Source organism: Pygocentrus nattereri, chromosome 6, assembly GCF_015220715.1.
Source record: "Pygocentrus nattereri isolate fPygNat1 chromosome 6, fPygNat1.pri, whole genome shotgun sequence".
Lineage (NCBI taxonomy): Eukaryota > Metazoa > Chordata > Actinopteri > Characiformes > Serrasalmidae > Pygocentrus > Pygocentrus nattereri.
The window spans coordinates 2,139,256-2,165,367 of record NC_051216.1 but is presented as its reverse complement, the minus strand read 5'-3'; the positions used below and the strand labels follow the sequence as shown (position 1 = coordinate 2,165,367).

The 26,112-nt window shown below is 41.2% G+C and overlaps 1 protein-coding gene and 1 long non-coding RNA gene across 3 annotated transcripts; both read right to left on the bottom strand.

Annotated features, from left to right (window-relative positions):
* Positions 1-577: 577 nt before the first annotated feature.
* LOC108414333 (heat shock 70 kDa protein 12A-like) lies at positions 578-17,272 on the bottom strand. 2 transcript variants are annotated; one of them, XM_017687183.1, is made up of 4 exons: positions 16,615-17,272; positions 15,047-15,271; positions 14,007-14,181; positions 578-1,719 (listed from the first exon to the last, which is right to left on the bottom strand). In XM_017687183.1, the coding sequence occupies exons 1-4, from the start codon at positions 16,897-16,899 to the stop codon at positions 686-688; spliced, it is 1,719 nt and encodes a 572-aa protein (XP_017542672.1). In that variant the 5' UTR covers positions 16,900-17,272; the 3' UTR covers positions 578-685. The 2 variants fall into 2 exon arrangements, with proteins under 2 accessions (XP_017542672.1, XP_017542673.1); XM_017687184.1 differs by lacking the exon at positions 16,615-17,272 and adding an exon at positions 15,700-15,797.
* A 6,975-nt stretch (positions 17,273-24,247) lies between these two features.
* On the bottom strand, positions 24,248-24,913 carry LOC119263563. The gene is made up of 2 exons (XR_005130353.1): positions 24,639-24,913; positions 24,248-24,530 (listed from the first exon to the last, which is right to left on the bottom strand). It is a non-coding gene; the product is annotated as an uncharacterized LOC119263563 (long non-coding RNA).
* Positions 24,914-26,112: the final 1,199 nt, after the last annotated feature.

The window sequence follows — 26,112 nt, the reverse complement described above, 5'->3', positions numbered from 1 at the left end:
AGAACTTGGGGGGCCTCTGAAGAGAGAACAGGTTTTCCTGTTTTCAAGTCTTCCGGATGTGAATTTAGAGAAAATTTCATGATGGAGTCAGATTTGCAACATAAGCTGGGAAAGATAATTGATCATTCTAAAATACACCAAGGCTTTGTGTATTTTTAGGTGGAATGACTAATGAGTTCGCAAAGCTGATGATCAAATTGAGGCAAGAATATTTATTTTCAGGGGTGTCTGAAGGATCAGAGTAAAGAATTAGTTGAGAGCTTGACAGCTCAGAGAAGATACTATATAACCAAGAGAGTGAGTATAAAGGAAAAATAAAAGTGGACCAAGCACTGAGTCTTGTGAGACACCAACAAAGAGTTTGCATGTAGTCGATGTGGATCTGCTTTATGATAAGCACGTCCCTCAACAACTGACACACAGAGCCAGTGATTCCAAGGTATTTGAGGATGGATGGGAGGATCTTTTTGTTGAGTATTTTTCAAATATTTGGAGACAAAAAAAAAAAACTTTAAGCACATAATATTAGAACATATGAAGCCCCACACACAATCATATCACAATTATAATGCTAACGTGAAATGCATGATGTTTAATCAGGTTGAAAATTAGTGCCTGCTTTGTGACAGTAACATGCATTTATACTAAAGCGTGTCAGAAAGCTTACTTTTGCAGTTCAAACTGGTTAACTGCACATGAAGTCCAGTTTGACAGAAGTGGTCTCACCAGAATCAGCATCTGTGGCAGTTGCCTTCATTTCAGTGGAACCAAACCTGACTTCCAGTTTGACTGTACGGTACCCACCCTTCAAAATATTTGGCATCGGAACTGAGAAAGACCCAACCATCTTCATGCCCTGCTCATCTACAAACTCAGGAGTTTTACTCTCAGTGCAGTAAAAACTGAACTGCATGTCTTTTTGGTCTCTCTCAACTGGACTAAAGGAGTAAGTTTTGGTTTCACTAAAACTGACTGATTCGTCCTTCTTCACTAGGCAGTGGAAACAACCACTACAGAACTCAACTCCATCCTTATTCACATATTTGCTCTTGCCCTTGTGTTTGAATGCATCAAACAACTGACCCTCTGAAATCCCGTAAGTGAAAACACTGATCCGCGATTCCACTACATTCGGCATCATCCCAAATGTAACAGCTCCATTCAGAACAGCCAACTGGGCATCCACTGGGCACAGCACCTTACATTTCAACCCAAACTTCTCTTTGACAAACTTCTGTACATGTGGACTAAGAGCAAAGCCTCCAACTAAGAACAGATAGGTGATGTTCAGGTGTTGTTTTTTCAGTATTTCATTGATCTGGTTTTCTATGGCTTTGAGACTTTCGTCATGTAGGGATCTCATCTTTTCCCCATACAGGAGTATTGATTCACTTTCCCAGTCAGCATCACTGCTTCCCTTGAAGTAAGCTTCTATGTCTTTTTCTTTTTCAGCTAGCTTTTGTAAACTACATGGACATGGTATCAATGTATTTCCATCATAACATTTACAGTTTAAAAACTCAAACATTAACTTTTGTAACTCATGGGGATGGTTTTCCTCAAACTTGTCAAAAATTTCATTAGAGAATATCTCTCTCAGGAAGGATTTGAAGTTCTTGTCTACTGTCTGGCCACCCATGTTGTTTCCTGATGCCTTGTGCAACTCCTTTAGTCGCCCATGTTCCACCACTTCATGCACTGTGATGTCGATGGTTCCACCTAAAAATAAGAGCAAACATAAAGAGTAATTGTCAACCAAAAACAGTAATAACAGTAACAGTAGCCCTGTACAGTACCATTCCACAATGTGGAACTGTCATGTATTCTTAAAAATGATATCTTAAAATTGAGCTGTTCTAATTTTATCTGAACATATTTTGACAACTAACCAATAAACACATATAAATATAGTGTGTCTCGATTGGCCCCTCTCAGTCATACATGCTGTTTTTGTTTTGGTCTAGTCCATGTGCTTTCTTTGTTTTGATTCCTTCCCAGTCAGGCCCCCTTGTTTTCCACCTGTATCCTGTTTTCTGTCATTGTCCCTGTTTGTAATTAAGCCCTGTGTTTGCCCCTTGTGTTTGCTGGTCTTTGTGTGTATGGTATGCTCGTGCTGTTTGGTTTATGTGTGATGTATGGTTTGAATTGTTTTATTTGGTGTTTCTTCCGGCCTCTGTAGTCTGTTTACCCTGTGTTCATTTTGCATTATGTCTGTCCCTCCTGTTCTCCGTATTGGCTCACTGACACTGGACCCTCTCAACCCTGATTCTGGATTTGCCCATAATCATATTAAATCTCGCTTATCTCAGTACATGCATCCACCTCATCATCGATGTCCATCGTTACAGTGTTCAAACCTGCCTATTCAATTTGTATTGGAATGTGAAAGCTCAAATTAAAGAGGCCCCTTTGTCTCCCCCTATCAGAATATATGCTGTTGCTGGAAAGAATGATGGGAGAGTTATTTCAAATAACAGTAAAATTGACCAGTCATATCTTTCCTCTAAATGGGCTTTTTTATTACTAACTTTTATTTGGTTAAAACCATGAAACCCCTGGATGACAGGATCTACCAAGGAGAAGAAGCACTGCCGCTGGAATTGCTTGCTGTTCGGCGTGGAGAGGGGGTCTTGGGGCAAAGATGGATTTTGGGATTTAGCTCATGACCATTAGAATGCTTGAGAAGAAGTTGTTGATGAATTTAAAAGCAAACGATCAGTTTCATGATTCTACTATCAACCATTGCATCCCAAAGGACAGGATGATGGACTTCGTTAATTTATGACTTCGTTTGTAAGTATTTTTAAATATTCAAAATCTTACAGGCCACCATGCCAGCTGCCATTATGCATAATTAGTGGTCATTTTTCTGATGCTAAAGTGTCTGATGATTCTGGCTGTCATGGCTGTGCGGTGCTGTTGCGATGTTAAGACTTGTTGAAGTGTTATTGGTTGTGTGTGGTAGGAGGTCAGGACTCCCATGTGAACCCCTGCCCATCATCTTCATATTCCTCTCAAGAGCACACAGCAGGTATGCCATTATTGTAAGGATGATTTGCATTTTGCTTAAAAAATTAGCAATTTTGTTTCAGTGATAACCCTCTCACAGCTACTTGCTTGTTGCATTTCTAATGCTGTAATGAGCTGGATGAGTTTTCTCTCTCCATGTTTAAACAAGCTTTAAAATTCCACTCTCACTTATCCCAGGCACATTCACAGTTATACCACCACACAGCAATAGACCCCTCAGACCCCTCAAAGATAAAATCACCTTCAAAACACAGACTAATACACTCTCCAGCACAGCTCAACATGATCCACAAAACACACCAAAATGATATATCAATATTTGGACCAATTAAATTTCTTCAAGTAATAAATTAGTATGCAGTAGATTACTTAACAGACCATGTACACTAGCAGATTATCTGATTAAATAATCCCTAAGACAGAAACACCTTAATAATGTACGAATTTACTGACTACAAGTTTGAAACCGAATTCTAGAACTGCCGATTGCCGTGGGCAATCCAAACAAGTTAGAAACTGCCTTTTAAATTCATTGGTTAAGATGATACAATCCACACTTTTCCTTTAGGCATTTACCATCTGACTAGCTCAGTTGACATGATTTGAGGTGTGGCGGTCTATTTTGATATTTTTTTATTTGATTTGCTAAGGGCACAAACAAATGAGGGAACAGGGTGGTAGCGCCACATATCATGGAAACAGTACAACAGGGCAGTAATCTGTGTCATGTGTAGCCTGTGTAGGGGAGCACCTTCTGTTTGTTTTTCTCTGTGGGCTACGTCAGTAATTAGGATGGGAGCAGGCATATATATGAACCCCTTGGGGTCCTGGTAGCAGTCTTTGGTTCAGTGCTGCTAGGCTAAGTCGGCGGGTGTCTTGGTGCCAGCATTCCACCTTGTTGGAACTGCGGGTTCAGTCTCTTCTACGTTAAGCCAAGTAGTGTATCTGGAGTAAAGTCAGCACCAATTGTAGCTTCCAGTTTACATCATTGGCCTTAGTACCCCAGATTGACTACAGTGCAAGTTGTTGTTCTCTTACCACTTTTATTATTGTTTTTTATGAGGTTTAATTGAGATGCTTTTAAAGAAAGGACTTTATTGTCTAAGCTGCTCTCTAGCCTATGGCCATATTGTGTGTGTGCAAGCGGGTATGTAGTGTATTGTGAGTTATAGTCCAGTCTACGTGGGGTTAAATCTCAGACTGCAAAATTCACCTTTGTGCAGATGACACGATCTTATGTTGCTCAGCTGATTCTATTCATGCTGCAACAAGAAAATTACAGAGCTCATTTAATGCTCTGCAGGTGGCGCTATATAAGCACAAACTAGTTTTAAATGCCATGAAAACTAAGTTCATGCTGTTTTCCAGATCTTTTAATACTGATTTTAGTACTGTAAATATTACTACCCTGGCAGGATCCACTATTGAGAGAGTCACGGAATATAAATACCTTGGCATACGGCTGGACGATGAACTCAGTTTTAAACCACACATAAATAAACTAGTCAGTAAATGCCGACAGAAGCTGGGTTATTTTTATAGACAGTCCTGTTTCCCCATGCACGCCAGAAAAAGACTAGTTTTACTTTCAGTGCTGGACTATGGTGACGTTATTTATAAATATGCTCCTCCAGCTCCCTCAAATTACTGGACCCAGTGTATCGCTCTGCCCTGAGGGTCATTACTGGAGATCCGTACAGAACTCACCACTGTGAGCTGTGTGCCAAAGTTGGGTGGCCCTCTTTAACGGGACGAAGGGAAACACACTGGTTGATTTTTATTTATAAGACACTCTCCGGTCATTCGCCAGAATACATCACTTCACTGATGAATACAAATAACAGTAATTCAGACTCGCTCTAGTAACTGGATCAGCTGCCAGGTACCAAGAGTTTTTACTGAACTGGGAAAATCTGCTTTTAGTCACAGCACCAGCTGGAATTCACTACAGGACACACTAAAACTCAGCTCACTGGTGTCACTCAGTCATTTTAAACTTTTAATATCAAACCACCTACAGACGGCCTGCACCTGTTTTACTTAATCTTATTTATTCGTAACTTTTATTTTGTGTTAGTTCTCCTTAGTTCTTTATCTCTTTTTATTTATTTCCTCTCATTTATTTTAAGTTTTTATCATTACTTTTTTAAATTTGTGATATTGTACTATTACCTTACTAATTTCTTATATATTTTTGATCTTAATTTCTTATCATTTAAATCTCAAGTTCTATTTTTATCTACTTTTATCTTTTATTCACTGTTATTTTAAATTTTCTTTTAATTTAAAATGATTAAATGTACTGCGATGGACTGGCGACCTGTCCAGGGTGTATCCTGCCTTCCGCCCGAAGACTGCTGGGATAGGCTCCAGCACCCCCCCGCGACCCTGACGGAGAAGTGGATTAGAAAATGGATGGATGGATGATTAAATGTAGTTATTATTTTCTTTGTCATGTCAATCCCTGTTTTTGTGAATGCTCGGCTACATTGAAAATGAGGGTTGCCCTCAATGTACTTTCGAGTCAAAATAAAGGTTGATTGATTGATTGATTGATATTGCTTTAATTTTTTTTTTCTTTTCTTGTTTGTTGAATCTATTACATGTGTGTCATTGAGAAAATAATCTTACATCAGTGGAAGATTGGGCCAACGGGCCAAGGTTTGAGTAGTGCCAGTAGTACTGTGAATATTTTTAGTACTAGTTGTTTTTATTTATTTCAGATCAGCTTTCTTTAATAAAGATTGTATTTTTTGTATTACCTGCATCTGTGAATTTAGAGAGCTTAGAGAGAATTGTCATAGCTCCCCTTTGCTCTAGGTATAAACCAAGGGTGGCGTAGTCTGGTATACCATAGCGGGACTGCCACACATTAATGAACAAATGTGCTACCATGATTGTATTTGCTCTCAGTGTCACAGTAATCTTGCAGTGCGTTGCCTGGATCTGGCCCATTGTCTGTATGTAAGGGAGCACATGTTAACTTCTGTATCAGCACAGAGTTCATGAGTAGTTTATCATAATGCATAATCTTGCCTTTATAAATTCAGGTTTCACTGTGCGCTATACAACCCCAATTCCAATGAAGTTGGGACGTTGTGTAAAACATAAGTATAAACAGAATACGATGATTCAATTGAATACACTACAAAGACAAGATATTTAATAATAATAATAATGAAGAATTTTATTTGTAAAGCACTTTACATTTTAAGCAAATCTCAAAGTGCTATACAGTATAAGCATTTCTATGAAATCAAAGAACCACTATAAAAAATCTTTACAATCCACAGGAAGATCACAGGTCATAGGTCCTGCTGAAAAGAAAGGGTTTAAGTCCTTTTTTAAAACTCTCACTCGACTGTGGTGCCCTCAGATGGTCAGGCAGAGCATTCCATAAGCGAGGAGCAGCAGAACAGAAGGCCCAGTCCCCTGTGGTGTGGAGTTTAGTTCTGGGGGAGGGGGGAGACGATTTGTGTTCATAGAACGGAGGGATCATGATGAAGTCAGTGGGGTGAGGAGTTCTTTCAGATATGTAGGAGCATTGCTGTAAGTGCACTGGTGGGTGAGGAGGGGAACCTTGTATTCCATCCTGGCAGAGATGGGAAGCCAGTGAAGAGAACAGAGGACGGGTGTGATGTGTTCATATTTATGCACTCTCATCAGGATCCTAGCAGCGCTGTTCTGAATGTATTGTAGCCTCTGGAGACTCTTGCCAGGAATCCTAATGAGAAGTGCATTGCAGTAGTCGAGTCTGGAGGAGATGAAAGCATGAACCAGTTTTTCAGCATCAGATACAATCAGAGTGGGGTGAAGTTTGGCGATGTTTCTGAGGTGGTGAAAGGAGATCTTGCAGAGGTGTTTTATATGGGTCTCGAAAGTGAGTTGAGGGTCAAACCTCACACCAAGATTGGAGACTGATGAGGAGAGTGGAATGTTGTGGCCGGAGAATGTAATACTGGTTATGGAGGTTGACTGAGTCTGATGTGGGGTGCCAATCATGATTGCCTCTGTTTTGGCACTGTTCAACTAGAAGAAGTTGTGTTCCATCCACACCTGAATATCTTCTAGACAGGCAACAAGTTGTGATGATGGCATTGACGATAAAGAGGCTACACAGATGTTTGTGTCAATTCGAAGGTAAAGTTATACATCATCAGCATAGCAGTGGAATGAAATTCCATGCGACTAATGACATGGCCAAGGGGAAGCATGTATATAGTAAAGAGGATGGGGCCCAGGACTAACCCCCTTCTGGTTTTAACAGGAGCGTGAAGATCCAAGATACTGCTCAGAGTTTTATTGTAAAAATCCACTGCGTCATTGACCAATGGCAGGTCTGTATGTAGAAGATTCTTCAAGTCGACTGTCATGATTTCTGGATTGATTTTTTTCAAACTTCTGAAGCAGATTTGGTGTTTGGGTTTCATGGACAGAGACAAAATTGGCAATTCCATAGAGGCCACATTATGATCGGATACACCCAAATCATACACAGAAAGATTTCTGACTGGGGCAGAGTCAGTAATGACCAAGCCAAGAGTGTTTATCATATTTAATGTTCAAACGGATAAACTTTATTGTTTTTTGCAAATATTCAGTAATTTTGAATTTGATGCCTGCAACATGTTCCAAAGAAGTTGGGACAGGGGCAACAAAAGACTGGGAAAGTTTGAGGAATGTTCAAAAAACACCTGTTTGGAACATTCCACAGGTTCCACATTGAACAGGTTAATTGGAAACAGGTGAGTGTCATGATTGGGTATAAAGGGAGCATCCCTGATAGGCTCGGTCGTTCACAAGCGAGGACGGGCGAGGTTCACCACTTTGTGAACAACTGCATGAGCAAATAGTCCAACAGTTTAAGAACAACGTTTCTCAACGTGCAACTGCAAGGAATTTAGGGATTTCATGATCTACAGTCCATAATATCATCAAAAGATGCAGAGAATCTGGAGAAATCTCTGCAGGTAAGCAGCAAGGCAGAAAACCAACACTGAATGCCCGTGACCTTCGACCCCTCAGGCGGCACTGCATTAAAAACCAACATCATTCTGTAACGGATATTCCCACATGGGCTCAGGAACACTTCGGAAAACCACTGTTAGTGAACTCAGTTCGTCGCTCCATCTACAAGTGCAGGTTAAAACTCTGCCATGCAAAGCGAAGCCACATATCAACACCACCCAGAAACGCCGCCGGCTTCTCTGGGCCGAGCTCAACTTCTTTAGAACGTGTTGCAGGCATCAAATTCAAGATGAGTGAATATTTGCAAATAACAATAAAGTTTATCCATTTGAACATTAAATATCTTGTCTTTGTAGTGTATTCAATTGAACATATGTTGAAAAGGATTTGCAAATCATCGTATTCTGTTTTTATTTATGTTTTACACAACGTCCCAACTTCACTGGAATTGGGGTTGTACAAGTAATTTCCAAAATATAATATAATTCCATCATATAAACCCTATATTTCATTTAAAATAGTACGAAGATAACATATCCAATGTTGAAACTGAGAAACTTTTATTGTTTTTTTGAAAAATATTTGCCCATTTTCAATTTGATGCCGACAACACATTCCATAAAAGTTGAGACGGGGGAACGAAAAGCTAGTGAAGTTGTGTCATGCTAAAAAAAACGTGTGGTGGTTGACTGGCAGCAGGTCAGTAACATGATTGGTTGTAAAAAGAGCATCTCAGAGATTCTCAGAAGTCTCTCAGAAGTAAAGAGGTTCAGCACTCTGTGAAAGACTGCACCATCAAATAGAGCAACAGTTTAAGAAGAACGTTTCTCAATATAAAACAGCAAAGAGCTTCTGCTTTCCATCGTCTACGGTGCAGAATATCATTAAAGACTCAGAGAATCTGGAGAAATCTCTATCTGTGAGGAACGAGGCTGAACACCAGGATCTGCTGGCCATGATCTTTGGGCCCTCAGGCAGCACTGCATTAAAAACAGACATGATTCTGTAGTGGAAACTACTGCATGGGCTCAGAAACACTTCTGAAAACCACAGACTGTAAACACAGTTCATCACTGCATCCACAAACGCTGTTAAACTCTAAAACACAAAGAAGAAACTGTACATAAACAGGATCCAGAAACGCTGCCACCTTCTCTGGGCCTGAGCTCATTTAAAATGGACAGAGGGGAAGTGGAAAAGTGTCCTGTGGGCCGACGAATCAACATTTGATATTCTTTAGGAAATCATGGACACTGTGTCCTCTGGGCTGAAGACCACTCAGCTTGTTATCAGTGCTCAGTTCTAAAGCCAGTATTCATGATGGTTTAGGGGGCATTAGTGCACATGGCCTGGGTGACGTGCTCATCTGTGAAGGCGCCATTAAAGCTGAATGATATGAACATGTTTTATCAACATCTGCTGCCGTCCTTATGACGTCTTTTTCAGGGAAGGCCTTGATTATTTCAGCAAGACGACGTCAAACCACATTCTGCATGTATTACAGCAGCATAGCCCGGGTGCTAAACTGACCTGCCTGCAGTCCAGACCGGTCACCACTGAGAACATTTGGCACATTATGAAATGAAAAATATGACAAATGAGCCCCTGAAACTGACGATCAGCTGAAATCCTGAATCAAACAAGAACAGGAAACATTTCACTGTCAGAGCTACAGCAGCGTCTCCTCAGTTCCCAAACACTGACAGAGCTGTTAAAGACGAGGTGATGGACTCAGCAGTGAACAGAACCCGTCCCAACTTTTTAGGAACATGTTGTTGGCATCAAATTCACAATGGGCAAATATTTTTCAAAAAGAAACAATAAAATTTCTTAGTTTCAACTTCTGACTTGTTGTCTTTGTAGTATTTTCCTTGAAAAATATGGTTTACATGATTAGCATATAATTGCATCCTATTTTTATTTACATTTTGTCCCAATTTTTTTTGGAAATGGGGTTGTAATATCTGTGCACAAAAATATGTAGAATCTAACACTATAATTGATCATAGCTACATAATAGTATATACTATAGAATATAGTACTATTTTATAGAATAGAATACAGAATAGAATACAGGGCAATCAAAAATACAGTGAAATTCTGATACTACATGATAATGAATTAATATGACTATAAATATGAATAGGTACCTAGGGCAATAGGGGAGGGAGATAATGTATATACATGTAGGATACTGCACTTACTAGGCGAGCACACCAAACAACAAGTTAATGTTGCAGTGGTCAAAGCCCCCATTATCACTGAGAGTGTGTCTGGGTAGTGGTTTTTATTTAATGTTTTTTGGAAAAGAGTCCAAATAGGCTCAAATTCTATATCATTATCTATAATTCTATTATATAAACACTGAAAAGGAAGAATTCCTATAATTTCATTATGCCAAAGGTTAATTGTGAGTGGTCTGTCATCAAGCCACTTAATTAACTTACATTTACGAGCAAGGAACAATAATTTGTAAGTCAACTGGATTTGACAAGGTGTAAGATTAACCTGATCCTTAACCATATGTAATACACTGCTCAAAAAAACAAAGGGAACACTTAAACAACACAATATAACTCCAAGTAAATCAAACTTCTGTGAAATCAAACTGTCCACTTAGGAAGCAACACTGACTGACAATCAATTTCACTGCTGTTGTACAAATGGAACAGACAACAGGTGGAAATTACTGGCAATTAGCAAGACACACTCAATAAAGGAGTGGTTCTGCAGGTGGGACCACAGACCACTTCTCAGCACCTTTCTGCTTTCTGGCTGATGTTTTGGTCACTTTTGAATGTTGGTGGTGCTTTCACACTCGTGGTAGCAGGAGACGGACTCTACAACCCACACAAGTGGCTCAGGTAGTGCAGCTCATCCAGGATGGCACATCAATGCGAGCTGTGGCAAGAAGGTTTGCTGTGTCTGTCAGCGTAGTGTCCAGAGGCTGGAGGCGCTACCAGGAGACAGGCCAGTAGAGCTCCTGGCGCTCTGTGCTCTTCACAGATGAAAGCAGGTTCACACTGAGCACATGTGACAGACGTGACAGAGTCTGGAGACGCCGTGGAGAGCGATCTGCTGCCTGCAACATCCTTCAGCATGACCGGTTTGTCAGTGGGTCAGTAATGGTGTGGGGTGGCATTTCCCTCCATGTCCTCGCCAGAGGTAGCCTGACTGCCATTAGGTACCGAGATGAGATCCTCAGACCCCTTGTGAGACCATATGCTGGTGCGGTTGGCCCTGGGTTCCTCCTAATGCAGGACAATGCTAGACCTCATGTGGCTGGAGTGTGTCAGCAGTTCCTGCAAGATGAAGGCATTGAAGCTATGGACTGGCCCGCCCGTTCCCCAGACCTGAATCCGATTGAGCACATCTGGGACATCATGTCTCGCTCCATCCACCAACGCCACGTTGCACCACAGACTGTCCAGGAGTTGGCGGATGCTTTAGTCCAGGTCTGGGAGGAGATCCCTCAGTAGACCATCCGCCACCTCATCAGGAGCTGCCCAGGCGTTGTAGGGAGGTCATACAGGCACGTGGAGGCCGGACACAACACTGAGCCTCATTTTGACTTGTTTTAAGGACATCACATCAAAGTTGGATCAGCCTGTCGTGTGTTTTTCCACTTTAATTCTGTGTGTGACTCCAAATCCAGGCCTCCACTGGTTAATAAATTTGATTTCCATTGATGATCTTTGTGATTTTGTTGTCAGCACATTCAACTTTGTACAGAACAAAGTATTCAATGAGAATATTTCATTCATTCAGATCTAGGACGTGTTATTTGAGTGTTCCCTTTATTTTTTTGAGCAGTGTATAAAAAAACTTTCAATCTTTAGTTTGATCCTATTCCAAAAGGAGGCAATGAGGGGCAGGGTGGTTTTCCTATTTAATGGCAGCATACAGCTCTGTGTGTGAGCTCCTGTAACCAAAGCCAAATTCCTTGTATGTGTAAGCACACCTCGCAAATAAAGCTTAATTCCGATTATAATACAGTGCTTCACTAGCTTTAGTATCTTCAGATACATTGAGCTCTTTGACTACTTAAACAAACTTTGCTGATATTCAGTAGTGTGAAAAAGTGCGTACAAGAAAAAAAACAATATAGACAAAAGGTGCTGTCCTAAAAGGTAGGACAGCACCATCAAACTGGGAAAACAGGTCCAGGCACTGTAACTTCTTTACTGAAGTGAAGCATTACTTCAGACTTGGGTGAAACTAGGCGAGGCAAGTTTCTTTATAAAGCACCTTTCACACACTGCTGTCGTTTAAAGTGCTTTGCAAATTAGAAAATAGCCATTTAAAAAGTGAAGGAGAATAAAAATAAAAACTATTAAAACAGGATTAAACAATAGATTTAAAAAGAGAAAATCATTTGATAAAAGTCAAATTAGAAACTAAATTGGGATAATTAAAAATCAAAACCCAAAAATTAAAACCCAAATTAGGGTAAAGTGCCACTGTCTCGTTTCGTCCTACATGACTAAAAATATTCCTGACTGAGAATGGCTCTTTGTTTTCAGGTTCCTGCATGAGGACAGGCCACACATCCAGTATCCAGTTTCTCACTGTTTGGTTGTCAGTATCCCACAAAGGAATGTGACAATGATAAAAGTCTGAGTTTACTGCCATCAATTTATTGTCAAAAACAACAGGGATGAAACTTCTTTCTGCCATTTTGTGAACACTGTATGCACAAAGGTGATTCATTGAATCGATCCATGGTTTGGAGCCGTTCAAAAGAACTGACTGTTCATGAATGTAAAATCACTATTGGACAGCCCCAAGTAAAGCCACTTCACGCTTGCCACTTGTATGCCTGCTGTTACAGAATACTTTGCCAATCAAAGCTGCAGCAAGTGGCCTGAAACCCCTGAATGCCAACAATCCTGTGTCCACACTGCCAGCATACCCCAGCTTTTACTATGGGGAGCCAGAACCATGTAGATGGGTGTGTGCCTTTGCTATTGGGCCAACTTCAGTAAATAGCTCCAGTCTAAAGGGCTTAAAGTCTTTTGGTGGGGCTATAGCTATCTCACTCTAGGGTCTACCTATCTCACATCCCTGTGTCACTGAGTGGGGCAATTGGGACACAGTCAACACTACAACCCACACAAGTGGCTTAGGTAGTGCGGCTCATCCAGGATGGCACATCAATGCGAGCTGTGGCAAGAAGGTTTGCTGTGTCTGTCAGTGTAGTGTCCAGAGGCTGGAGGCGCTACCAGGAGACAGGCCAGTAGAGCTCCTAAAAGGTAGGACAGCACCATCAAACTGGGAAAACAGGTCCAGGCACTGTAACTTCTTTACTGAAGTGAAGCATTACTTCAGACTTGGGTGAAACTAGGCGAGGCAAGTTTCTTTATAAAGCACCTTTCACACACTGCTGTGGTTTAAAGTGCTTTGCAAATTAGAAAATAGCCATTTAAAAAGTGAAGGAGAATAAAAATAAAAACTATTAAAACAGGATTAAACAATAGATTTAAAAAGAGAAAACCATTTGATAAAAGTCAAATTAGAAACTAAATTGGGATAATTAAAAATCAAAACCCAAAAATTAAAACCCAAATTAGGGTAAAGTGCCGCTGTCTCGTGTCGTCCTACACGACTAAAAATATTATAGTATATATATATGTATATATATATATATATATATATATATATATATATATATATATATATATACCCCTTAGATTGAACTGAAATCGCCTGCCTGTGTTTTGACCATGCTTGTATGAATTTTGAGTATTGGACTGCCCCAAACAAAGCTACTTCACACTTACAACCAATTTATATACCCACTGCATTACGGATGTGACATTATTATTATGTGTACTGCAAAAAATAAGTGATCTGAAACGCTTCATCCTTACTCTTTCCCTTGCTCTTACTCCCAATCTATATCTTTGTTTTGAAGAGACAGAATACTGAGTATGTTTGTTTGACTTGTCAGGTGCAACACTGGATTTGTTTTGATCCCATGTTCACTCATTTTTTCAGTATCTACATACCTCCACAGTCCACCACCATGTACTGTGTTCCTGGGGCTTGTTCTATTTTCTCTGCATCTTTAAGGATTTCGTTAATAAAGTGGTCGTATGGGAGCTGTTTACACCACACAGATGCAGCTTCTGGTTCCAAGGCTACAATCAGTCTTTCAGGCTCTGATTGTGTCACCAGTCCAGCCTAAACAAATAAAGACAAGGGGATCATGCTTCTAAATTTGGGAAGATTGGTCAGCACATACAAAATGACCAGAGCACAGGAAAAAATACGGCTGTCATGATTACTTGATTAAAATTGATTATACAAAAATTCATTGATTTACATAATTTATATTCTAGATTATTTAGCTTAACGAATAACTTGCAATTCAAACAACAAACAGGTTATCTGCAGATCATTATAAAGGCATGATTGGCAAGCTAAAGATTCTTCACATGGAGGAGCTGTAAGCACTCAAATTGCTTTTGGGAGCATCACTGAAATAGAGGAAATGCACACCAGCAGGACCTCATTAACGCCTATATGTTGATAGTTAGAAGTTGTGTTGTATGAAGTAAAATGTAAATGTTTGCCGTTACAAATAGCTTGGAAATTACATACATATTTTTACAGAGGCTTGCAAGCTATAATAGTTAGAAGTTAAGAGTTGGTTAGTCTGTTCTAAGATTTAAATGCAACAGCTGGCTGGAGTAGTATTAAACCCTGTGTGACAAGGGCCTGCCCTCACCGCTATCTTTACACTTGTCACAACAAATTTTACCTCTGCATTTGAACACATTTGTGCAGCAAAGACACCCAAATACACTAGGGGGCAGCGAGCACACTTGCCCGGAGCAGTGGGCAGCCCTATACACGGCACCTGGGGAGCAGTTGGGGGTTAGGTGTCTCACTCAAGGACGCTTAAGTCAGAAACTTTCAGCTCAGAGGATCAAACCAGCGACATTCTGGTCAGAAGGCTGGTTCCATAACCTCCAGCCCATGACTGTTCACATGCTGTGCCCTCACATAACACTGAAATTAGAAGTACTAATGGAAATTAGCTTACCTCTATGGCTGCTTCTCTCATAAACTGTTTAGCTGCCGCACTCCAAATGGCTGGAACTGTCAAAACCCATGTAGCATCAGATGCAAAGAATGTCATGTCAGAAGTGTGCTTTCCAATCATTTCCAGAGCGTGCTCTTTCATGTATTTTAGACTCTCGGAGAACACCTTCATAGCTTTCATTTTCCCCCCATTTTTAGCTGTTATCTCCAAGTCTCTGTGCAATTCCTGAGAAAAAAAACATATATGCACAATTGTTACCCATGTCACTGAGCACCTAAAACATAGTATCACTTCAATTAAGGTATTAAATAATGCTGTTGGAGTGCATTTATCATTTGGGACAGTGATGTGTTTATTAAAGAATGTAATACATATTTTGTTTAAATTACATATAGTAATGTACAGAGAACTCAGGAACCTGATAAAATGATATTTATAAAACTATTTCAGGAGGTAAAAAAATAGTAAGACTTTGGTTTTTTAGAAAAAAAATAAATATTAGAATGAATACAAGTAGCCATTTTATGTGTGTGTTTTTGTCAGGATATCATGATAAACCCTACAATGTGCATAGCCATGCTCATTTACAAACAAACATTCCCAAATAGTTATGGAGTTATGGAGAACAACTTCCTGTTAAATGTCCCCAGTACCTTTTATAAAGCATAACTCAACTGGAAAGCTGAACTGAACTGTTCTTCTTCTTCTTCTTCTTCTTTCGGCTGCTCCCTTTAGGGGTCGCCACAGCGGATCATCTGCCTCCATCTTGCCCTATCCACTGCCTCCTCTACTTTCACACCAACCATCTCCATGTCCACCTTCACTACATCCATAAACCTTCTCTGAGGTCTACCTCTTCTCCTTCTACCCGGCAGCTCCATCTCCAACATTCTTTGCCCAATATATCCACTATTCCTCCTCAACACATGTCCAAACCATCTCAACCTGGCCTCTCTGGCTTTATCTCCAAACTGCTCCACCTTCACCGTCCCTCTGATCTGCTCATTTCTAATCTTGTCCAGCCTGGTCACTCCCAACGAAAATCTCAGCATCTTCATCTCCGCCACCTCCAGCTCAGCCTCCTGTCTTTTTATGAAATATAAAAATATAACTTTCCATTCTAATATGTAAGAATTAAATTTGCAAGCATGGCAGCCAGCTCATGAAATATCAACTACTTCTCTGAAAACAGGAAATTCTTGTTACTCTTTATGTGTATAATGTGTATTTGTATTTATTTTAATGTTATATACTGTTTTTACTGGCAAAAACACATTTCAGTCCCTGATAAACAGTTTTAAACAGCTTGCTTGTGCACTTTGGCACAGTACTGTAATAACTGGTTTTGTTGCAATACACAATAAATGCCACTTTCATACATTTTCTTATTTTCATGATATATGCTGTTTGGAGTGGGATTTACACAAACAAAGAATATAAAAATACTGTGATTAAAACTTTATCAGAGTAATAAAACATATTTTTGTCAGTGTGTTATACATCTTGTTACAAATGGATAGGCAGCATTTCAGAATTACTCTTCATAAAGATACAAGATTAAATCATACCTTGCCATAGAGCTCCATTTTAAAGTTGTCAAAGAGGTACAGTTTCTTTGCCTCGTTTTTCCTTATCTGCCTGGTGTAGTTCATAATGGCATCATATCCAAACTTTAAAAACTTCCCTTCTGCATCAAACAGAATGCATGTAGGTGTTTTTGGGGTATTATAACCATGTTCTAAACCCCATTTAGGCTGCCGAATCTGTTTTGATTTAACAAACTGGAAGCAGTATCCAGTAAATGATGTGCCAAAATCTATAGCAATAAGAAGCATTGACTCTGCCTCTGCCATTTCTCCAGTAGTACTCAAATGGACTTGCTAAGTGCCAGACCAGCTAGTCAGGTGAAAGAAACAGCCACACCCTTAAAAGCACAGAGCTGACTTTCACTCACTCAGTCCAGCCCACGGCAAATATAGGCGTTCTTTGCAAATCAAAAGACCAGAGCTGTCTTCATTTAATAAGTAGCCCCACTTTTTACTAATTTTCTATCTTGAAACTGTCCTAAAGTAAGATGTTAAAACTGTGTTTTGCTATTTTATACACGATCATGAAAAGTACAACAAAGGTGACCACCATGCTTTCACACACAATGCCAGAGCAGAATATGGACATTTACATTTACAGCATTTAGCAGATGCTCTTATCCAGAGTCGAACACAGAACTCTGTGCAATACAATATAATACAATACAGTAAACTACAATACACAGTGCATTACAATAAAATATATATTTATTAATAAATATATTTCAAGCAATACTTAACTCAGTGCTGATTTAAGTGCTGTGTAAAGAGACGAGTCTTCAGTCTGTGTTTGAAGACAGTGAGAGACTCTGCTGTTCGGACAGCCAGTGGGAGTTCATTCCACCACCTGGGCTCCAGTACAGAGAACATTCCCGACGCTGGTCTTCCACGCGCATTGAAGGATGGCGGGTCAAGCCGAGCTGTACTCGAAGCTCGAAGGTCTCGTGGTCCAGTTCGAGATTTCACCATTGCCATCAAGTCGGTAGGGGCTGGTCCATTTCTGGCTTTGTAGGCCAGCATTAGGGTTTTAATCTGATGCAGCTACAGGAAGCCAGTGAAGGGAGCGCAGCAGTGGGTTGACGTGGCTGAACTTGGGCAGATTGAAGACGAGCCAAGCTGACACATTCTGGATGAGCTGCAGAGCCTTGATGGTCTGCATAGGAAGACCAGCCAAGAGTGAGTTGCAGTAGTCAAGCCTTGAGATGACCAGAGACTGCACTACCACCTGGGTGGCCTCTCGGATGTTGTACAGGAGAAACCTGCATGACCGAGTCAGGTTCGCGATGTGAGTGGAGAACGATAACTGGCCATCCAGAATCACACCAAGACTTCACGCCTCTACAGACGGAACAATCAGAGAGTTCTCGAATGAGACGGCGAGATGCATGATGAGGACCTGTAGGAATGACTATCAGCTCAGTCTTGCTAGGCTTGAGCTGCAGGTGGTGAGATGCCATCCATGAAGAGATGTCAGACAGATATGCCGAGATGCGACTGGAATGTCAGAGGGTAAGAAAGAAAACATTACTTGAGTGTCATCACTAGTGACATTAGTGACATCACTAAAGCAACACCAACCACAATCAGGTTTTAAATAAACAAATTGAACAGCAATTACATGCCTCAGTACAGTGTTGTAATAAGGAGTCAGACAAAAAAAGCAACAAAAAAACAGAACATACAGCTTGCAGAAGTAAACATTATATCTGATGATGATGTGATCATGGCTGTAGCAACACAGATTGTACTCACTATTTCTTGATGACAGAGAAAACAGTTGGAGGCTCTGTGTATTAGTTTAATGAAAATTTTAATCTATCCGGGAACCATCCCTACAGATATAGAGGTAGTTCCTAGATGGCACCACAGACGTCGTGTTTTGTTTGTGCTGTTACATGCAAACCAGTCTCACTCACATACAGTGCAGAAGATCTGCTGAACATCAGGCAGTCCATGCCACAAGACATTTTTTCCTGAATTTTCACTTTCTGACTGCTATTTGGACAATTTGGTGAGTGGAGCGGCTGCTCTCTACAGCAGACACAGACGGACAGGCAGACGCAGGAAGCATGCTGGAGGACTTTGCCCAGCGCTCCCCAGCATTCACATGGTGAATCTTCACTCCTTAGGGAATAAATTTGATGAGCTTTCCCTTCTAAACAGGACCAACAAGGACTTTTCTGTCTCTGCTGTGCTGTGATTCACTGAGTCTTGACCTCCAGCAGGCCACAAATGTGCATGTGTCTGCACAAACGGTTAGAAACCGACTCCATGAGGATGGTATGAGGGCCCAACGTCCACAGATGGGGGTTGTGCTCACAGCCCAACACCATGCAGGACGCTTGGCATTTGCCAGAGAACACCAGGATTGGCAAATTGGCCACTGGCGCCCTGTGATCTTCACAGATGAAAGCAGGTTCACACTGAGCACATGTGACAGACGTGACAGAGTCTGGAGATGCCGTGGAGAGCGATCTGCTGCCTGCAACATCCTTCAGCATGACCGGTTTGGCAGTGGGTCAGTAATGGTGTGGGGTGGCATTTCTTTGGAGGGCTGCACAGCCCTCCATGTCCTCGCCAGAGGTAGCCTGACTGCCATTAGGTACCGAGATGAGATCCTCAGACCCCTTGTGAGACCATATGCTGGTGCGGTTGGCCCTGGGTTCCTCCTAATGCAGGACAATGCTAGACCTCATGTGGCTGGAGTGTGTCAGAGGTTCCTGCAAGATGAAGGCATTGAAGCTATGGACCGGCCCGCCCGTTCCCCAGACCTGAATCCGATTGAGGGACATCATGTCTCGCTCCATCCACCAATGCCACGTTGCACCATAGACTGTCCAGGAGTTGGCGGATGCTTTAGTCCAGGTCTGGGAGGAGATTCCTCAGGAACCTCATCACCTCATCAGGAGCTGCCCAGGCGTTGTAGGGAGGTCATACAGGCATGTGGAGCCCACACACAATACTGAGCCTCATTTTGACTTGTTTTGAGGACATCACATCAAAGTTGGATCAGCCTGTCGTGTGTTTTTCCACTTTAATTTTGTGTGTGACTCCAAATCCGGGCCTCCACTGGTTAATAAATTTGATTTCCATTGATGATTTTTGTGTGATTTTGTTGTCAGCACATTAAACTTTGTACAGAACAAACTATTCAATGAGAATATTTCATTCATTCAGATCTAGGATGTGTTATTTGAGTGTTCCCTTTATTTTTTTGAGCAGTGTATAAAAGCGACAAGTGCTGATTTAATGACTGAAACAGTTACACCAGTCTAAAGAAGTGACGTTTAGGAGCAGAGATCGGGCCCTGTACAATCAGGCTAGGAAAACACTCAACAAAGAAATCAGAGCTGCTAAGAGCTACTCAAACAAGCTGAGTAGTATGGTGTCCACAAATGAGCCATCAACCATCTGGAAGTGCCTGCAGAACATCACCAGCTACAAAAGTAAGATCTGTTAGATCTTCAGGAGACAAAAAAGTGAGGAAAGCACCAGGACCAGATGGTGTGTCACCCTTCTGCCTGAGGGTCAGCACCGAATCAGCTTACGCCAATCTTTACAGCACTCTTTAATAAATCACTGGAGCTGTGTGTCGTACCTTCCTGCTTCAAACGCTCCACCATAGTACCAGTTCCCAAGAAAGCAACAATCACAGGATTGATTGACTATAGACCCGTTGCTTTGACCTCTGTAGTCATGAAATCCTTTGAGAGACTGGTGCTCTCCCATCTGAAGTACATCACCGATCCTCAGCTAGACCCCCTGCAGTTTACATACCGGGCAAACAGGTAGGTGGATGACGCAGTGAACATGGGACTCCAGTTTATTCTTCAACAGCTTAAACACCCAGAAACTTATGCAAGAATTCTGTTCACGGACTTCAGCTCAGCCTTTAATACAGTCACCCCAGGACAGCAACACAAACTGCCCCAACTCAGCGTGCCAAGCCCCACATGCCAGTGGATCACTAACTTCAGAGAAGCAGAGAGCAGCAGGTGAGGTTGGGAAAGTTCACCTCAAACAGCCAGATCATCAGTACAGGCGCTCCACAGGGTTTTCCTCCACAGGGTTTTCCTCTCACCACACAAATGACTCCACGGACCCCTCAGTCAAAATCCTGAAGTATGCAGATGACACTACAGTCACTGGTCTCATCTGAGATGGTGACGAGTCTGCTTACAGATGGGTGGTTGATCAGGTGGTCCTTTGGAGCAGCCACAATAACCAGGTGCTGAACACAGCGAAAACAGTCGAGATGACCGTGGACTTCAGGAGGAGCCCTCCAGCCCTGCCAGCACTCACCATCCTGGACAGAACTGTGGTGGCAGTGGAGTCCTGCAAGTTCGTGGGCACAACAATCACCAGGGACCTGAAGTGGGACAGCAACATCAGCTCCATCATCAAGAGAGCCCAGCAGAGGATGTACTTCCTGCATCAGCAGGTAAATAGTATCACTAATCCTCGTTAGCTTTCCTGGCAGGACGGTTCAGTGTAAAGCGGGTTTAACTCGGCTAAACGCTAATATAACGCGCTAAACCCACACGGTACCGACCCGTTTCACTGGGTTATGGCCGGTTCCACTGAAAGCCGTGGAGGAAAATGTTCTGTTCTCCTTGTTCGACTCTGAGAAGTTTGGAGCTGCCGGACAGCAGACGGCGCTAACACGGAGAACATTCCAGAGATAAGGAAGCTGCTCATATTCAGGGAGTCTTGGTAAAGCAGGTAGACGCTGGAACAAACAGCGCACCTTAAACTCTTTGTAGGAGTTTATTTTATTAATATAAACTCAGTTATGACAGGGGAACGAGTGCACATTGAACAGGGAACCCAACTGCTAGAACCTGATAAAGAAAGCAAGGTTCTAGATTAATCACACTGAGAATATGGGAAAGAAATGAGGATCTGTTGTGTTGTTCTAAGATAACTGTAAAATAAAGGAAATAAAGGTGGTGAGTTTGTTTAACTTCCTGTAAGAGAACATTAACGTGGGTGTTGCTGTTTCTGTGGGATGGAAACATAAAGAACGATAAGGGTCGGTTTTGGGAAATAACAGTCAATCAATACTGTGATGTGCAGAACTTTGGTTTATGGTTCCTGTTTACTTGGACAGCCAGGATTTTAGGAGGAGTTTGAGACGAAGGCTGTGATCTCTGGTGTAGGTGGTGATTCTGTTGGTAACAGGATAAAAATTCAGATTAAATAGAACCAAAAAAAAATCATTGCTTATTGTTCAGAAATTGATAAGTGATGTAGTTTATTTTACTCAGAAACATCTGTTAGAATTGAGAGACTGTGCATGTGTTTAAAGGGGAGTTTGTGGATCCGTTCCAGCATTAATAAAAAAATTAAAAGCCAGTTTTTTAATGAAAGTGACCGACATGCTATTTTTACAGCAGACACAGCCTCAACTTTCTTTTCAGGCACATAAAGGACTTTTTACCATTAATTCATGATATCTTTAATATCCTGTAACTTGTTAGTTTTTTCAAATATTGCATCATGTGCATTTCAAACAATCCCTTTATAAATCTACTCTGCAAATTTTAATACACCTGCATTGTTGATGATCCAGAGAAATAGAGACACGGAGTTGCTGTAACTAATTAGACTAATTTAATGACCGTTTCCTTCTTAGGTCACTTCACTTCCTGTGGAGAAGAGAATCAGATATAGAACCTCCCTCAGAACCTTCAGACCTCCACACCTGCTCGTCAGCTCAGGTCTCCACTCCTGGACTCTCTTGATCTTCCCTGAGATCTGGGGCCTCATTTATAAAGCGTGCGTACGCAGAAAAACGGGTCTGAAATGTGCGCACGCAACATCTTGCGCAAAAACTGTGATTTATAAAAAAGTACGTGGCGTAAAAACGTGCGTAGTTTTAAGCAAACTCTAGAGCTGCCGTAAACCTGTAAAACATTGCGGAGAGAGAGATAGAGAGAGTGGGGAAATAGTGACATCATCTGGTTAAATAGAGAATTGCAAGTAAATGCGCAAACCATCCTCACGCATCAGTTAATCCCGAATAGATCAAGATTAAGAACAGAAGGATTAACAAAGATTAACAAACACATATTAATTAATTATTAATTAATTTGCAGTCATTATTTTTTGTCTGTATGTTTAAGGTTTTAGTGCATGCTGTATCTTATTCGACTTTATTTGTAGTACTATTTTATTCTAGCTGGTTTTATTTCACTCTGCATTTTAATTAAGGTTAATTTAATTCTACATATTGTTTTATTTCGCACTTTTAAACACGTTTTAAAAGGGTACTTAATAAAACGTATTTTATTATCATCATCATCATCATCATGACGACAGCAAATGGAACTAATAATAAAGCAATAAAGATACAGTAAAGGGAAATTGGTTGTTAATATTTTGAGATAATTAACAGCTGTAACTATTTGCAGTAAATCACAGCTATATAAATAGACAAGATCGACTGATGCGCTGTCTGTCATAATGGCTTTTTTGGCATTACTCGAAGATCTAGCGAGCCGCCAAGTAAGGCGACAACGTATTTTTCGAGATCATGAAGATTTTTTTGCAAACGATGATGACTGGTTAATGAGCCGATTTAGGTTTCCAAGAGCAATTCTCTTGACACTGTGTGCTGAGTTGGGTCCAGATTTGGAGAGACCAACACTACGAAATCGGGCAATACCTGTCCATTTACAGGTGTTAACAGCCCTTGGATTCCTGGCAACTGGTTGCTTTCAGAGGGAATTAGCAGACAGGTCGGGGATATCTCAACCATCCTTAAGCTCCATGATGTCAGGCGTATTATCTGGCATAATAAAACTGACAGGTCGGTACATCAGGTTTCCTTACACTTTGAGTGAACAGGCTGACATTAAAGTGCAATTCGCAGCAGTGGCCGGTTTCCCAAATGTAATCGGAGCAATTGACTGCACTCATGTTGCCATAAGAGCACCAAGCCAGAATGAAGCTGCTTTCATCAACAGAAAGCAAATTCATTCTATAAACGTACAGGTCATATGCGATGCTACAATGAGCTTAACCAACGTAGTTGCTCAATGGCCTGGTTCTACTCATGACTCATTTATTCTGAGGAACAGCAGTGTAGGAACCCGTCTTGAAAATGGAGCTGTACGGGATGGTTGGCTTCTTGGCAAGTTTAAAATGTATTATTATTATTTTAATTTAAGCAGTTGCCCTAGCAGTAAATGCAACATTATCTCTGATTCATTTCTTTAGGTGATCGTGGCTACCCGCTCCAGCGCTGGCTCCTCACTCCATTTCCAAATCCACAGAGCACAGAGGAGAGACGCTACAATGACGTGCACACTCTGACACGCTCTGTTGTAGAACGCACCATCGGGCTGCTAAAAGGCCGATGGCGCTGTTTAGATGCATCAGGTGGGAGACTGCTTTACAACCCAGAGAAGGTCTGCCGGATAGTGAGAGCATGTGCCGTGCTACACAACATGGCACAGCAGAATGGTCTCCCCCTGATAATGACCGACCAACAAGCAAATGACCCTGAACCAGACCCACATGTTTACCCACCTGACACACGTAATATTCAAGCAGTCAGACTGCGCGAGGACGTGATGCGTCGATTATAAATAATTGGAGAGAAACGCAAAGGTATTTTTTAACAAGTTCTTTTAATGTACTTGACATTTCAGACAGTATCCCCTTAATCTCTTTAAGCTCATTTGTTAAATTGTCAATTGCTGTAATTGTGTTTATTTGTGTTTGTAAAACAGCCTCAGTCAGAACACGACCTCCGCTTAAAGCACGTGGTGCACCGCTGGAGGCATCCGGGGCACCGGAGACACCGCTGGAGGCAACCGGGGCACCGGAGACACCGTTGGGGCCGGGTTGGCAGTCTTCAGCTGAATGACTGCTGTCCACTCCCACAGTCCTCTCTAAAAAACAGTGATGGTTAAATAATTTAATAAACCATTCTAGGAAAAAAAGTCTGATTATTGCGTCTTTATTAAAACTATGTACGATTATGGATCATTTGTTTTTACCTGGTTCACCAGTGATGGGTTCATCAGCCAAGTCTGTATCGCCCTCCTTTTCAGTCACCACGCCACTTAACAGGGGTTCCCCAATTAAACATGCCATCCTCTCATGAAAAGGAGACGGAGAAAGTGTGGCCTTTCCCCCACCAGTAGCACTTGCACTCTTCCTGTGCAAAGAAATCCGTTTCTTTGCATCTACTTTCAAGTCCGACCATTTCTTTTTTACTTCTGCAACAGTGCGGCTTGTAGAGCTTACACTGTTAACAGCTGCAGCCACATGTTGCCACTCAACAAACTTGCGTTTGTTCGTCACTCCACTACTAAGGCTCCCAAACAACACATTTTTCCTTGCCTCGACCTCTGAAACAAGGACTTCCACTTCACATTCTCCAAATTTTCGTTTTTTCGTCTTTTTCTCATCCATTATTCCGCTTCAAAAAGAATGGGGCAAGCTGCCATTTAAATATTTATGAGTGATTTGCATTGACCATTTATGGGTAAAAGTGGGCGGGGCGGAGGCGGAACGTGCGGCTGATTCAGCTGCGCTCAGTTTGAAGATGGTTGTGATTTATAAAGAGGAAACAACGTGCAGGTGTGCGTAAGCAGGGTTTTATAAATCAGATTTTTTTTGTGCGCACGCAATTTCCTGGTTTTGAGCGCACGTACATTTTCACTCCAGATTCCACGCAAAGTTTTATAAATGAGGCCCCTGATCATTCTCAGGTAAGATCTTTCAGTTTTTGTGTTCTTTAGCTCCCCTCAGTGGTGGAACTCTGCACTGCACAGAGCTCTTCAGGTAAAACCTTGAGGAACGTCTCTCTGCTCTCATTCACTCTCCACTTCTTAATCCTGCGCTCTTATGGTGCAGTTAATGTTTCAGTTTATTACTTGATAAAATCCAGTTCATTTATTAGATTTACAGCTGCTTATATTTAACTAGAACATAGTGTTTAAGGCTTCTTGTCTTTTAGGGTAAATAACCCTGTAGAGGTTCTCAGCACTTTGTCTCAGTTTGGCTTCCTGTTTACACATTTTGTAAGCGACTGGATAAATTAATCTGCTTAAATCTATAAACATAAATGTTTCCTAGTGAATGTTAAAACTACAGTCTCAAGACTCTTAATGGCTTTACAGAAAGGGGCCTTAACGTATCACTTTTATGTAATTTTTACTGTTTAATTGTCTTAAATTATTACAGTTATAATTGCATAACTTAATTTAGAGATGGTATTTTTAGAGATGCATTGATACCATTTTTTTTTCTTTTACTTTAAGAGTATTTTTAGTACTTGCTGATACCAAGTCTGATACCGTAACGCATAGCCTGCTTAGAAGGAAGTATCTATTAGTGTAAAAGATTTAATGATTTAACTGTGAAGGCACATTATGCTCAATCACAGCGACAGCAGGAATGACATCCAAGGCTAACGCATCCGAGGAGCTTCCAGCTTTCCATCTTGTTGGAGTCATTTGATTGGCT